The sequence below is a fragment of the Jaculus jaculus genome, chromosome 5 (genome assembly GCF_020740685.1).
Source record: "Jaculus jaculus isolate mJacJac1 chromosome 5, mJacJac1.mat.Y.cur, whole genome shotgun sequence".
Lineage (NCBI taxonomy): Eukaryota > Metazoa > Chordata > Mammalia > Rodentia > Dipodidae > Jaculus > Jaculus jaculus.
The window spans coordinates 113454990-113470445 of NC_059106.1; the positions used below are offsets into that span (position 1 = coordinate 113454990).

At 39.0% G+C, this 15456-nt stretch overlaps 2 protein-coding genes across 7 annotated transcripts in view; both read left to right on the forward strand.

Moving 5' to 3' along the window:
* Ldah (lipid droplet associated hydrolase) overlaps positions 1-15456 on the forward strand; it is a 154812-nt gene that overhangs the window by 80069 nt on the left and 59287 nt on the right. The window lies entirely within an intron of this gene.
* LOC105944448 (uncharacterized protein C11orf98) lies at positions 9050-9433 on the forward strand. Its single transcript, XM_012949931.2, has one exon. The coding sequence runs from the start codon at positions 9050-9052 to the stop codon at positions 9431-9433; it is 384 nt and encodes a 127-aa protein (XP_012805385.2).

The following is a 15456-nucleotide window of genomic DNA, read 5'->3' on the forward strand; positions in this document are numbered from 1 at the left end:
CTCCCCCAGGACACTTATGTCAAGGCTGTCATCCAGCCATGAGTATTATGCATCTTAATGTAGTTGTGTCTGTTTTAGCAGGACTTGGTATTTTGGCAAGCATATATTAATTTGTCAAAGAATGCTCAGTCTCTCCCTCTAAAATGGACTCATGAATGTTAATTTTTTTTAATTTTTATTTATTTTCAAGCAGAGAGAGAATAGGTGTACTAGGGCCTCTGGTCTCGGCAAACGAACTCCAGACATATGTGTCACTTTGTGCATCTGGCTTTACATAGTGTGGTGGTTTGATTCAGGTGTCCCCCATAAACTTAAGTGTTCTGAATGCTAGGTTCCCAGCTGATGGATATTTGGGAATTAATGCCTCCTGGAGGAGTGTATTGTTGGAGGCTTATGGGTTATTATAGCCAGTTTCCCCTTTGCAGTGTTTGGCACACTCTCCTGTTGCTTTTGTCCACCTTATGTTGGCCAGGGGGTGATGTCCACCCTCTGCTCATGCCACCGTTTTCCCCTGCCATTGTGGAGCTTCCCCTCGAACCTGTAAACCAAAATAAACATCTTTATCCAGAAGCTACTCTTGCTTGGGTGATTCCTACCAGCAGTGTGAGCCAGACTGCAACACATGGGTATTAGAGAATCAAACCCAAGGCATTAAGTGATGTAGGCAAGTGCCTTAATAATCTGTCCAGTCCCATGAGTGGTAATTTAAATAAATAGGATATGCCATATGATGATCCTTTCAGAAATATTTACCCTCTTAAGACTGAAGGTGGATGCATTGTGCTTTGTTGTTATAGATGTCTCCTTGACTCAGTGGAAATGGAGAGTGTTTCATGGTCTCCTTGCTTTGGAGTGGTTTCTCAAAGATAAAAAAAAAGGGGGGGGGACATAAAATCTGCAGCCAAATATTTTGTAGTGATGTGCAGAAGTACTACCTAACATACTCACAGGGTACTTTTCCTAGCAGAAATACACCCTTCATATGGTGATTTGTTCTACCAGTGGAAACTGTAGTCAACTATTTCATAAAAGTTGTATAATGCTGAAAAATAAAGGAAATGTCTTTTACCTTTAAAAAGGTAGATGGGGCTTACTTAATTGTATTGTATGCTTAGAATACAATAAAGTTATTTCAAAAGCAGTTTGCTCTGACTTAATTGGGGCAAATATTTTTAGTAACTTAATAAAAACCTTTGTATGCATGTGAAGAACATTGTATGAAATAATTGTATCACTTAGAAACATTAGCTGTATTTACTGAACAACTATCCAATGCCTTTGAATTGGATTTTTTTTAGTTGCTAAAAGTTAAATTGGTAAGTCTATAAAATCCATCATATAGCATTTTTCAGCTACAATGGCAATGTTTGTTTAGTAAATTGGTGTCCTGTCTTTGTAGCCCAAGTATTGTAAGCAGGTTGAAACACCGAAATGTCATAGGAATCCTGTCCAGTCCTTCATCCTTCCTCTGTGACTGTGTGAGAACTCACCAATTCAGGGAGGCAGTGAGAGGACTCAGGAACTAACCTGGGTTACCACTGAGCCTTGGAGATACAGCACTTCTAGTACAGATGCTGCCTCATGAAGCTGTGTCTGTGGAGTGAGTGGGAAGAAGGGCAATGCCCTCTTCAGAGACCTGTGAGGAAGAAGTTATCACTTAACAAGACAGATCTTTACAAATTTCGTTATCACTTCTTTCATTTGGGCTTCACCTCTGTCCTGTAAGCTAACTTTTGTATTCCAAGTTGTATCTCTATCTCAGGGTCTTAACTGCCCTAAGTAATGGATTTGCTTTTAGCAAGCTAAAATGGAGCTAGAGGGCTTGGGAGATGGCTTGATTGCGAAAGTGCTTGCCTTGAAAACATGAGGTCCAACCCCTAGATGCAAAGGTGGATATGGTGGTGTACACCTAGAATTCCAGCACTGGGGAAGTAGGAACAGGGTTAGCTGACCAACCAGTCCAGCCTAATTGGATAGCTATAGTCCAGTGAGATACTGTGTCTTTAGAAAGGTGGATGACACTTGAAAAATGACACTCAAGGTTTTCCTCTAGCCTCCACATACACATATGTGCATGTTTGTGTACACACACATAAAATAAAATGGAACTAGAAAGCCACACTTTGTACTCATTTGACTTCTGAGAAGCTGAGATAAACCATTAGCTTTTATGGCAGAAATCCCTTGCTGCCTGGTGCTTTGTGTTGAGGACCTGCCTCTAGCTGTGGCCTCTCCATTCTCTGTCTAGTCTGAAACCCTATGGAAGATTGCTTTGCCTTGTTCCAGGACAGGTTTACAATGTGCAGAAGTGTTTCTGTGCCTCTGAGCAGAACAAAATGGGGAGAGTTTGTTGGTATTGATTTCCCTGAATAGCCGTGTCTTCAGTCCTTTGCTCTATTCAGTGAAACTGAAAATTTTCATGGGGAATGGAGAGATTGCTCAGCAGTTAAGCTGCATGTCTGCAAAGCCTAACAAACCTGGTTTAATTCCCCAGTACCCACATAAAGTCAGATGCACAAAGTGGCACATGCATCTGGAGTCCATTTGCAGTGGCCCTGGCACACCCATTCTCTCTGTATCTTTGCTCCCCTCCCCTTCCCCCCTCTCCCCTCTTCTTTTCTTTCTCTCTGCTTGCAAATGATTCCCCCCCACCCGGGACTAGGGAGGTGGCTCAGTAGTTAAGAGTGCCTACTGCACAAGCATGCTGGCTTTAGAGGGTCTGAGACCCTCTGAGTTAGATTGCCCTGCACTCACATAGGACAGCTGGGTGTGGCCACGTATGCCTGTAACCCTGTCCTGTGGGGAGCAGAGACTGAAGAGTTTCTGGAGCTTGTGAAAACTGCAGTTCCAGGACTCAAGGAAGTATGCAGGTGAGCAAAAGAGGTCATGTGATATTCTCCTCTAGCCTCCACATATATGCACACATGAGGTACATGTATGTATGCAGCATACACACCATCCATCTCTCTCTCACACACATAAGTTCTAGAATATTTTACAGCAGTCTTGGGCCATGATAAATAATAAGATTTCTGGGCCTATTGTGTTGTGCTGTTTATTTCCTGTATCCTGGTACCTATTCTGTATCATCACACTCATGTGCACATACACACATGTGCATGTAAGCTCTCCGAAGGTAGAGTGCAGTTTTTACCCCTCTGTTAATCTAGGTATTCAGTACATCCTCAGGGAATGATGAACAAACCAGCATGACTCTTGTCAGTCATTCCAAACCTAAGCTTTTAAGACTAAATGGTAAATGTCTTGTAACCCACACATGTACTGCAACTCCAAGTTTGGGAAACTGCCAACAGCAATTTCTTGCTCGGCAAAGCTGTCCATTTTCTTTCTGAATAGCTTTGTTATGGGAATACTGAAGAAGGCTTGATATGATAAAGGCCATAGCAGTCAAAAGTGAAACGTTTACAGGTGTAGACATGAAGGGGCTTTGATGGTGTCATCATCTTCTGAATTCTGAGGCTACCTGGGGACCACCATTCAGGTCTGCACAGCAGTGCTCCGTGAGTCCTGTGCTGCAGAGCAAATTGCAAATCATAGTCTGCAGCGAACCTGTGAGCACAGCTGTCATCTGAATGGATTCTTAGTGGCTGAATCAGAATGAATCCAAAAGATTTTGAGCACTTTGCACTCAAAAGTAAATGATAACAGCTTTAGAGGAATGCGACTGTGAGATGATTTTCAAAGTTTCAAGTATATTACACAGAAATAAATGCAAAAATGCATATCTCCCTTGTAATTAACCACATAGCCATAAAACACATGACTTTTATATTCAGATAAAATGTGTGAGATTCTGTGCCTTGGAAGATCTGGGATTAATGCACATGAAAACAAAGCAATAAAAGTAGTCAGCTTTTTAAATACCATCTTAACCAGAAATTACTGAAATGGCATAATTTTGTTAATAATCACTTGGTAAAATCTCATAATTATTAGGATATGGTTATTTCTTTCTGAAGCTAAATGATTTGAAAGACTTGTAGAAACTGTCTAACAGAAATTGGGAAGATGGCTTAGTGGCTAAAAGGTATTTGCTTGCAAAGTCTACTGGCCCAGGTTCGATTCCCAAGTCACCCATGTAAGCTGGACATGAAAAGTGGTGCAAGTGTCTCATGTTCATTTATAAAAAGAGGTCCTAGCACACACACATGCAACATTGACTCTGGTTTTATGTTAAACCCTATTTCGTCTTTGTTCCCATAAGTAAATAGACCCTATTTAATGAAACATTGTATACAAACCACACCTGAGCATCATACTCTTCACCTTGTGGCCACACCTCAAATTATTTATTCCTTTATGAAGAATGATTAACAATAATAATAAAGTCAAGACAAATAAACACCAGAGTTCTATCACTAACCCTTCAATTATAGCCAATATAGAAAGGCCCAGTGTGCATATTTGCCTCAAGAACCATGGTTGTGCTTTATTACCAAAAGTTAACTCTGGTAGATTTCAAATGAAAATGTGAAATATGTAAAAAGCATTTTCTTAAAGCAGAATAAAGTGGCCAGCTTGAAAGTTCACTCTATAATGAAACAGTAACATAAGAATATTGTTTGTCACATATACAGGTTTAGAACCCTGCTCTTCACAGCTGTGTTATAAAATTAGGTAAATTTCCTTGGCCTGAGTGACATATATATATATAGAGAGAGATAAATGTATGTGCCAGTAGGTTTCTATATGAAGAAAAAGATTCCTAGCTGTGAGTTTCCTGCTAAATTTGAACTATAAATTTTATTGGAATTATCATTATGATACTGAGGAAGAATATAGTTGTTCTCTGAAGGTAAAAAGGAACACCTGTCTCATTGACTAAGTATTAGTTGTTACAAACAGTCTTCCGTCTTATATTTTTGTGAGTCAGTGAGGCATTCAGAGTAAATATTAGAACTTCCTTGTTGTTTTGGTGCATTCCCAGGATTTTAGAGTGCACTTTAATTCTCAATTTGTCATTGATATAGATCAACTAAATATAACCCTGTGGTTGCTCATGTGTGTTTAGTTTCCTTTGCATGAAGTTTTGTTTTAACATGGGTCACAGAAAAGGATCATTTGTAAAAGTAATGGATTGCATCCTGTTTCTGCCAGCTGATTTGATCAGCCTGAAGTTCCTTATGTTCCATGAGTTACATAACAAGTGTGGAATCTGTGGGGTACTTTTAACTTGATAGTAACTGAATTAACCACTTAATATCTATATGCTAAACCCTTGAACATTTGTGCAAACATAAGAAAGTATCTCATTTTTAAATGAATGAATTTGCAATTAAAATGAACAATGAGTTGCCATATAAGACTGAATTATTAGATTTTTTTGGAAAACAGAATGTTTTCATTAATTGATGGTTCTTCTTAGCTATAGTTTTATGAATAAAAAATAAATAGCACTTATTTCTAGCTTTGCCATTTTAAGTGTATTTTAGCATATGTGTCATAGTCAGCGTAGAGTGGGACAGTATTTGGTTTTACTTTCCTAAAAGAATAGTCTGATGACATATTTGTTCATTAATCTACAGTAGTGTGGATGTAGACAATTTTCTGACCATCCTGACTGTCTGTTTGATAAGTGCCATTTTATGGTTTGAGATTCTACCTCATTGTGTTTCTATCTCAGGAGTGGTTAATGGTATTGAGCATTTCCTTACATATGTATTTATGTGCACTTGTGTATATATATGGGCACACCAGAATCTCTCGCCACTTCTAACAAATACCAGACACATGCACCACTTTCTGATTTTGCATGCTGGGAGTTAAACCCAGACTAGCATGCTTTGAAAGCAAGTACCTTTAACCACAGAGCAATCTCCACAGCCCCTTTTGTGTCTTTTTAGAGAATTGTCTATTCAAGTCCTTTCTTCATTTTTAATGAAGTTATTTGTGGGGTTTGTTGTTGTTGTTATTGAGTTGATTGGATTCCTTGTATATTTTAGATATTTATCCCATATGAAATAACCTCTCATATTCTATAAGTTGTCTCTGTTGATTGCTTCCTTCCTTATTTAATGGGTATGTGTTTGCTTATACTGTTACTTGAGTTCTTATGAATTTGGATGTTGCCTCTTAACAGCTATCTTCACACACTGGGGAGGCTGCCTCTTCACTTTGATGATTGTTCCTTGGTTGTGCAGACTTTTTAGTTTGATCTACTCCTTTTTCTCTATTTTTGATTTTGAGATCATATGTAAAACAGTCATTGCCAAGAGCCTGGCATGGCAGCACTTTCCTTTAATCCCAGCACTCGGGAGGCAAAGATAGGGGGATCACCATGAGTTAAAGGCCACCTTGAGACTACATAGTAAATTTTAGGTCAACCTGTGCTAGAGCAAGACCTTACCTCAAAAAACAAAAACAAAACAAAAAAATCATTACCAAGACTAACTTAGGGCTTTTCCCCCACATTTTCTTCTGCTTTTCCCCCCTTTGGGTTTTTTCTCCATGTTTTTTTCTAATACTTTTATAATTTTAGGTCTTGCATTTAAGTCTTTAATCCATTTTATTTTTGTATCTGGGATGAGATGAGCATTTCATTTCATTGTTTTGTATGCAGATATCCAGTTGTCCTAATACCATGTATTGAGAGACTGTCCTGTTCCCATTATTTATTTTTGACAATTTTGTTGAAAAATCAAGTATGTATAAGGTTCTCTTCATTGATCTTTTCTGCCAGTATTATGCTGTTTGATTACTGTAACTTTAAGGCAGGTGGTGTGATGCCTCCAGCTTTGTTCTTGTTGATCAAGTTGGCTTTGCCTAACTTTGGCTAAGCCTTTCCTAGGATCTGTATACATTTGTTTTTAATTTCTGTGAAAAATGTTTTTGAGGGCTGGAGATATGTGTTAGCAGTTGAAGTGCTTGCTTGCCTTCAAAACCCCAGTTCAATTCCCTAGGACCCATGTAGCCAGAAGCACAAGGTAGCACATGTGTCTGGAGTTTGTTTGCAGTGACTGGAGGCCCTGACATACCCATTCATATTCTCTCTCTCTCTCTCTCTCTCTCTGTCTCTCAATTAAAAAAATACATATATTTAAAAATGTCTAAGCTAGGCATGGTGGTGCATGCCTTTAACTCCAGCACTTGGGAGGCCGAGGTAGGAGGATTGCCATGAGTTCGAGGCCATTCTGAGAGTACATAGTGAATTCCAGGTCAGCCTGGACTATAATGCAACCCTACCTCCAAAAGCAAAAACAAAAGTTTTTGGAGACTGCATTGAGTATGTACTTTGCTTTAGGTAATACAGATTAATAACAACATTAATTCTTCTAACATATGAAAATGGGATAGTTTTTCTTTTTTCTTTTAGAACATTTTTTTAAGTTTTTATTTATTTGAAAAAGAGGCAGATAGAGAATAGGTGCTCCAAGGCCTCCAGCCACTGCAAATGAACTTCAGACATATGTGCCATCTTGTGCATCTGGCTTATATGGGACCTGGGGAATCAAACCTCGGTCCTTTGGCTTTACAGGTAAGTACCTTAACCACTAAGCAATCTTTCCAGCCCCATTTTTTGAACATTATTATAGAATTTAATACATGAACATTATAATTTATCATATTCCCATCCTATTAGCCCCTTTTTCTTCCCCTCCTCAGCCCCATCCCACTAAGCACTTTCAGGAAGCACTTCATCTGTTTTGACATTTCATTCTTTTTGTCCTCATCCATACTATATGTCAAGATGTTCATGGGTTCAGAATTGTACAGGTCTATGGGTCATGAAGAACAATTTTGGTGAAGAGTGTCTCCAAGAATTCTTTTCCACCCTGTGTCATTCTTTCTGCCCCTCTACCATAATGATCACTGAACTTTGGAGGGCATGACAGAGATGTCTCCTTTAATGTTAGGTTATCAACAGCCCCTTCTTTTCAGCTTTGTTGAGTTTTGAGACTCAGTATCTACCACCATCTCCACAAAGAGCAGCATTAATATTCCTTCTTCCACCTCCTTTGCAATGTCCAGAGTCATGGTGGATGTGATAGAGATGACTCATCCAGTGCTAAGCACTAGACTTTCTCTTCTTCAGGTCACCTTGGTGAATCCTGGGTCTTCCCAGTATTCTTATATAAATCCTTTCGTGGCTTGATTCCCCAGGACCCACGCTAGCCAGATGCACAAGGGGGCGCACGCGTTTGGAGTTCATTTGCAGTGGCTGGAGGCCCTAACGCGCCCATTCTCTCTCTCTGCCTCTTTCTCTCTCTCTGCCTCTCACTCTCAAATAAAAAAATAAGTAAATAAATAAATAAATAAACAAAAATCTTAAATGTATATCTAAACTACTGATGATGACTTTAGATGAAAGCATATCTAATGGGGCTGAGGTGATGGTTCAGTAGATAAGTGATTTTCATGCAAGCATCAGTAGCTGAGTTCTGATCTCTAGAGCCCATGTAAAGCTGGAGTCTCTAGCATAAGTATCTAGAAGGGAGGCAGAGGCAAGAGAATTGCCTGAAGCTCTCAGGCCAGCTAACCTGGTAAATGCAACAGCAAACTATAAGATGCCTTGCCTCAAACGAGGTGGAAAGTGAGAACTGACATGCAAAGTTGTCCTCTGACCTCCAACTTGCTCAGGGTCCTCACTCATACACATGAACACATAAACATGTATACACATACACACACCAATGATAAAAATATATTTTACAGGCTAACATGTCAGGAAAAAATATGAGATTGGATACAGAACAAATATAACTAGATATTCTCTTAAACATGCTTAAAATGATTGAAGCATAAAGGGCAAAAGAATAAAAATTCTTGCCAAAAGAAAGCTGGTATAACTATATTGATATTAAGCAAAATAATCCCTAAGGGAAATGAAAGTGTAACATTACTGGTAGTACAGAGTTTGAAATGTTACAGGACATTATAGATAACTTTATGCAAATAAATTTGAGGATTTAAAGGAAATGGACACATCCCTGGAGAAAAATTAGTGTCAAAGCAAATTCAAGAAGAAATAGAAATCCTAGATAAGTTTAAACTATTAAAAAAATTGAATTTGGAACCGCCCCGTGCGGGTATGGGTGCTCTGGGAGGAAAAATCAACCGGCCGCGAATGGAGCTGAAGAAGCTGTTCAAGCGCAGGCGGGTGCTGAGCCGGGAGCAGAGGCTGAGGCGCTGGGTGGTGGGCGCGGTGGTAGATGAAGGGCTGGCCACGCGGCACCACCTCAAGACGCGCGCGTCCAGTGCATGTGCCAACATGACTCTTTCGGGAAAGAAGCGCAGAAAGCTCTTGCAGCAGATTCGCCTTGCCCAGAAAGAAAAGGCAGCTATGCAAGTGGAACCCCCCTCAAAGCAAGCCAGGACTAGTGAGCCACAGCCTAAACGACAAAAGAAGGAAAAAGACACCCAGGATGTAGATATGGAGGATGTAGTTATGGAGGACCTTGACAATGTGAGCTGAAGTTCCTACCTTTTCTGTTGGAAGACTTAGCTGGAGCCAGAAGGATTCGATGGTTGTTTCATAGGACTTTGGAGCAAGCATTACCCTTTTTGCTCTCCCAGATTCCTCTTCTATAATAGCCTACTGAACTCCATGAAGGGACGTTTTTTGCCGGGAGACTGGAGAAGGCCCACTCTAGCAGCTAGCTACATTTGTAATAACCCTAGAGTTTTTTTTTTATTATTGAATTTGTCAATAGAATTTGTAAAGAAATTAAAATTCCAGGGGCTGTAGAAATGGCTCCTCAGTTAAAGGCATTTGCTTGCAAAGCCCGATGGCTTGGGTTCAGTTCCCCATTACACACATAAAGCCAGATGCACAAAATGGTACATGCATCTCAAGTTTGTTTACAGTGCCCAGAGGCCCTGGTGTGTCCATTTTTTCTTTCCTTACTTTCTTTCCTTTCTTCCTTTCTCTCTCTCCCTCTCCCTCTCTTCCCTTATAAATAAATAAAAATATTTTAAAAGGAAATAAAAATTCAAGCTTCAGTGTGGTGAGATCTACCATATGCTCAGTGGAATAAATAATCCCAATATTTTACTAAATCCTCTTGATAGGGGTTAGGGGGTCATGCTTTACAACTCAGCAATTCAAACCTAGAAAAAACTATGAGAAAAGAATGTGGTAAGATTTAACAACAACATAAAGAAATCTCACACAGAATATCAAAAAATCTAAATATAGTTGTATTCAGAAACCATGCACCAAGATAGTTTTATCTCAGGAATGAAACATTAATTTCACATTATCAGTATATTGAATTATCACATTAATAAATGAAAGTAGACAAATCACATGATCATCTCCTTAGATAGAGAAAAAGCATGTGATAAAATTCAGTATTTGTCCAGGCATAGTGCTTAATTCCAGCACTTGGGACACAGAAGCAGGAGGATTGTAAGTTCTAGGCCAGTCTGGGCTGCATAGTAAATTGTTGGCAAGCTGGGATTACAAAGTGAGACCCTATCTTTTAAAAAAAAAAAAAAATCAGTGTACATTTGTGATTCCAAGACACAATTATCAAGCTATTTTTTCTAATCTGAGAAAGTACATCTCCAGTAAACCTTCACACATGACTAATTTTACTGGCCAATTTAAATGTTGATACTGGAAGTTTTTCTTTTTAATAGTGAGAGCAAGAATCATTTCTATTCAGTAATTTACTTGAGATTTGAGTCAACTCCATAAATGAGGGGAAAAAAGAGAAGGGTTTTAAAAACCAAAACAAATAATATTATATGTGGATGATGTGAGCATGTTCTTAGAAAACCCCAAGGGAGCCTACAGACAAGTTACTATATCTAGTAAGCAACTTTAGTAAGCTTACCAGACACAAACAAAGTTAACATATAAAATTCTTTGTATTTTATATATCAGCAACAATTTAGAAAACAGATCTTAGAAACCTTTACAGTAACATAAAATTATATATGTGTGTGTACAGTAATGTAAAAAAAGAGGTACTGGGTGACTGAAAGTAAAATGCATAAAATGTCTTTCAGAGACATAGGAAAGAGTTATCCTACATAGAGAGCTATGCTATACCCATAGGCTGAAAAATTCAGTATTATAAAGATATCACTAAATTTAGTATGGACCCAATCAGAATCTCAACAAAATGTCTATAGAACTTATGTAAGCAGTTTTACTTTTTTTCAATTTATAGAACCAAAGCTACCCATGACATTCTCAGAGAACCAGAAGATGGACTATAACTTACCCTAACAAATATCAAAATATATTATAAAGCTTTAGTAAATAATATGTTGTGCTCTTGGCACAGAGTTCAAAAAAGAATGGGCTAATTGGGAAGATTAAAGAGCCCTGAATGGGTCCTTTCACAGTAGGCAGAATGTACAGCAGAAGTATCAGAGGGGAGCCTTTACAGTTAATGCTTGGACAACTGAGTTTCCACATGGAAACAGACTGTTCCCATACTTGATGTCATACCTGAAAATCCATTTCAAGTAAATTTTTGACCTAAATGTAAAAGGCAAAATCACTGAGTTTTTTGAGATATTGGTGAAGAGTATTAGCTACCCAAGATCCTGTGTGACCATAAAGGAATTAACCTGGGCTCCTTATCAAACAGTTCTGTAGCTCCAGCCGTAACAAACCAGATCCCAGCAAAGCTGAGCATCAGCTTCCTCACCTTTGTACTGCCCCTCCTCCTGCCCCTAGCTGCTGAAAGGAAATCTGCTCCTTAGTTCTTTACCTGGGAGTTCTTCCAATCTCAACACCAACTACTGCTTTGCATAAATCTATCAAGTCTTGTAAAGTCCAACAGAACATCTATATCAGTTTGAAGTAAAAGGACCCATGATATTAGAATTATCTAAAAGATAGAACTTTGAATTTGAAGGCAGAATATCAATTGTCCTGAAAGAATTGCCATTTTTACTCCTTGAAACACCTAGAAAGTATGCTGTTTGGTATGGAATGAAATATCAGATTCCTACAGTATATGATTAGCACTAGATAATGTGCAAAAAGTTACTTGCTATGTGAGTTCCAGACACTTACTAAGGTTACTGTATTATGGAAAACAGGAGGAAATGAAATACTTTATGAATGCTGTGTTATACAAGAGTTCCTCTTGATCTACATTCACTGCTTGTTGTGATTAGGCCTCTAAGTTTTTGCCAATGTAAAGACATATGGCAAATCTACAAAATGATGTCATTTATAAACTTGAGCAATTAATAGTTAACGAACCATTGATTTGAAAGAGTACCTTTGGGCACTAAGCAAAAGATGAAGTAGAGCATACCCTCTGTACATCAGATGTGACAATGGAGAGATTTCTGCTCCAGAGCTCTGGACACTAGAAAGCTGTGGGGTTCTTTGTGTGTGCTTCCTGCAGCTGATGACAACTGCAGCTATATTGGTTGTCCTGTAAGCTGTGCTTGCCCTATGTCCTGATATGGGACTGGGTTACTGCTGAGTCAGGAAAGCTGTATTTCTTCATATGCTAGTGGGATAGGGAAGAAGATGACCAAGCATCAGCAAAGTATTGTCATTCCAAAGCTGACCTCATGCTTTTCCTGTCTGCTTCACTCTGAAAATGGTATCTAGATAGGATTATTCCTTTCGTTGATTGTTTTTGCCTAGTCAAACTTCTCAGATCCTATAACTTGGTATGAAACTTTGCATGTAACCTTTATGCATGGCAGTACATGCAACTGACTCAAATGTGAGGATTCTGGAGCACTACATTCTGGTGGTGCCCATGGTATCTGTCACAAGTGCCCATGATGCTACATAGGCCTTTGTTAAGTCAGTCTAGCCCATCTAGCTCCTCATCCTCTGCTTTGTTGTCTGAGAAACTTCCAGTTTAGCAGAATCCTGCTTTTGTATCAAAGCTAGAACCAAAAACATATTAGCAGAATTTGTACTGCATTGTTATCATTCTGTCATATTTTTTATTTTATTGATAACTTCTATACTTACAGACAATAAACCATGATATCTCCCTCCCCTCCCCCACTTCCTCTTCACAACTCTGCTTTCCATCATATCCCTTCCCTCTTTCCGTTAGTCTCTCTTTTATTTTGATGTCATCTTCTGTTCTCCTATTATGCAGGTCTTGTGAAGGTATTACTAGGCACTGTGAGGTCATGGATATTGAAGCCACTTTCTGTGTGGACACTTGCATTGTAAGGATTGGTACCCTTCTTTTGGCTCTTACATTCTTTCCACCACCTCTTCTGCAATGGACCCTTAGCCTTGGAGGGTGTGATAGGGATGTTTCAGTGCTGGATACTCCTCTGTCCCTTCTTCTTAGCACTGTGTTGCCTTTTGGGTCATCCCTGTGGTCAACACCATCTGAAAAGAGAAGCTTCTCTAACCAGAAGTGAGAGAAGCATTAATATATGAATATGAACATTAAATTAGTGCTTTCAGGGCAGTTTGGTGAGAAAAATATGTACATTTAGCCAGACAAGAGCAGGCTTTATACTGCTAAGGCTAATGACCTCCCTTGCTTTTGATTAGGTTTTCAGTACCAGGCATGTATTCCCTCTCATAGAGCAAGGCCTTCAGTCCAATTAGAGAATAGTTGGTTTCCCCCAGAGAAGACATGCCACTATTGCACCCATTTGGTCATTTGGCCTGTCTCGCAAAACTTGAGGCTTCTGATGTCTACTGTCTTCACTGTTGATGGCTTTTGTCTCCCATAGGGCTGCAGGAAGTGCAGCTTTTTCCAGCTTTCAGTTGGCTGGTCTACAGAGAGAAGGTTTTCTGCTCAGCACCAACATGGTCTCTTAGTGACTTTGCCACTCAGGCATGTAAGTCTTCAGCAGTAGGGATTTGCCATCTCTTTCTCATGGGGAACCAAGGGCCTTGGGAATAGCCTATAATGTTTTAGAGGCAACATGGACCTCCTTGGCCAACAACTCACTGGAAAGTATCCCTTCCCTGACACTGGAAATTGTCTAGTAACAATCTGTGACTTCTGGATGTGCCATTATTCAAAAAAGTAGGTTTTCATCTGTCTTATTCAGAATATCTTGAATGTTGATTGACCCTCCCCCTGCCCTTCTTTTACAGAATCTCTCCCCCTGTCCTCACTTAGGCCTTTCATCTCCCTGTAATCTGTTCTTCTGCTTACATATATACAACACCATCCCCTTAAGTCCTTCCCTTCATCCCTCTCTTATAGCCTTTTTCTAGCTTACTGGCCTCTGCTACTGATTTTTTGTCCCAGCTCACACACAAGTCTATACATTTGTAGCTAGGATCCACATATGAGAGAGAGAATACGTGATGAGAGAGAACATGTTTGGCTTTCTGGGCCTGAGTTTTCTCACTTAGTATAATCCTTTCCAGATCCATCCATTTCCCTGCAAATTTCATAATTTCATGTTTCTTTACTGCTGAGTAGAACTTCATTGTGTAAATGTACCACATTTTTATTATCCATTCATCTGTTGAGAGACATCTAGGCTGGTTCTTTTTCCTAGCTATTGTGAATAGAGCAACAATAAACATGGTTGTGCAAGTGTCACTAAGGTAGTGAGAAGAGTCATTAGGATATATGCCTGGGTGTGCTATAACTGGATCATATGGTAAATCTATTTTTAGCTGTCTCAAGAGTCTCCTCACGAATTTCCACAATGGCTGTACCACATTACATTACCACGAATGGTGTAGAAAGGTTTCCCTTTTGCCTCATCCTTGCCAACATTTATTGTCATTTATTTTCTTGATGGTAGCCATTCTAACTGGAAGGAGATGAAATCTCAAAGTAGTTTTAATTTGCATTTCCTTGATGGCTAAGGATGTAGAACATTTTTTTTTAGATGTTTATATCCCATCTGTATTTCTTCCAATGAAAACCCTCTATTTAGTTCCATAGCCCATTTTGTAATTGGGTTGTTTAATTTCTTATTGTTTTGTGTTTGAGTTCTTTGTATATTCTGGATTTTAATCCTCTGTCATTTTTAAATTATCTGAAAATGTGATTGCTCCCTCGTGCCAAAGGATTTTTACTTGATATCAAGGTAATGCCTTTCAAGGAACAACGCATTCTTACGTGACATGCTTTAGAGAGCCAGTAGAGGTCAATCACTGTGACCAAATAAAAAAAACAACTAGAATATCTCAACTATTATTGAAAGAATAGTCTACAGGAAATAGTTGTGCACTCAGCTGAGCAGTGTAACCAAGGAAAAACAAAATGTGACTAGAAAGAAAAAGTCCCCCACATTTTTCACTCTCACATCCCTGTTCTCTATTAGTAAAAGATATGTGAATGCAGAATTACAGGGGACACCTGTTCAACTGTGATATTAACAATGCCAGCAACAGTTTTCTATGAAAAGGACTACCCACACAGAACATGAAGAAGAGACAAAAAAAAAAAAAAAAAAAAAAAAAAACACCATAGCTGTCAGGGCTGACCAGGAAAAGTGCATTGACTTCATTCAGAAGGAGGATTTTGAATACATGAAGGAAATGGTAAAACAATCACTAACACCCATTCT

Coding starts and splice junctions, on each gene's coding strand:
- LOC105944448 (XM_012949931.2), top strand. CDS start 9,050: ATGGGTGCTCTGGGAGGAAAAATCAACCGGCCGCGAATGGAGCTGAAG.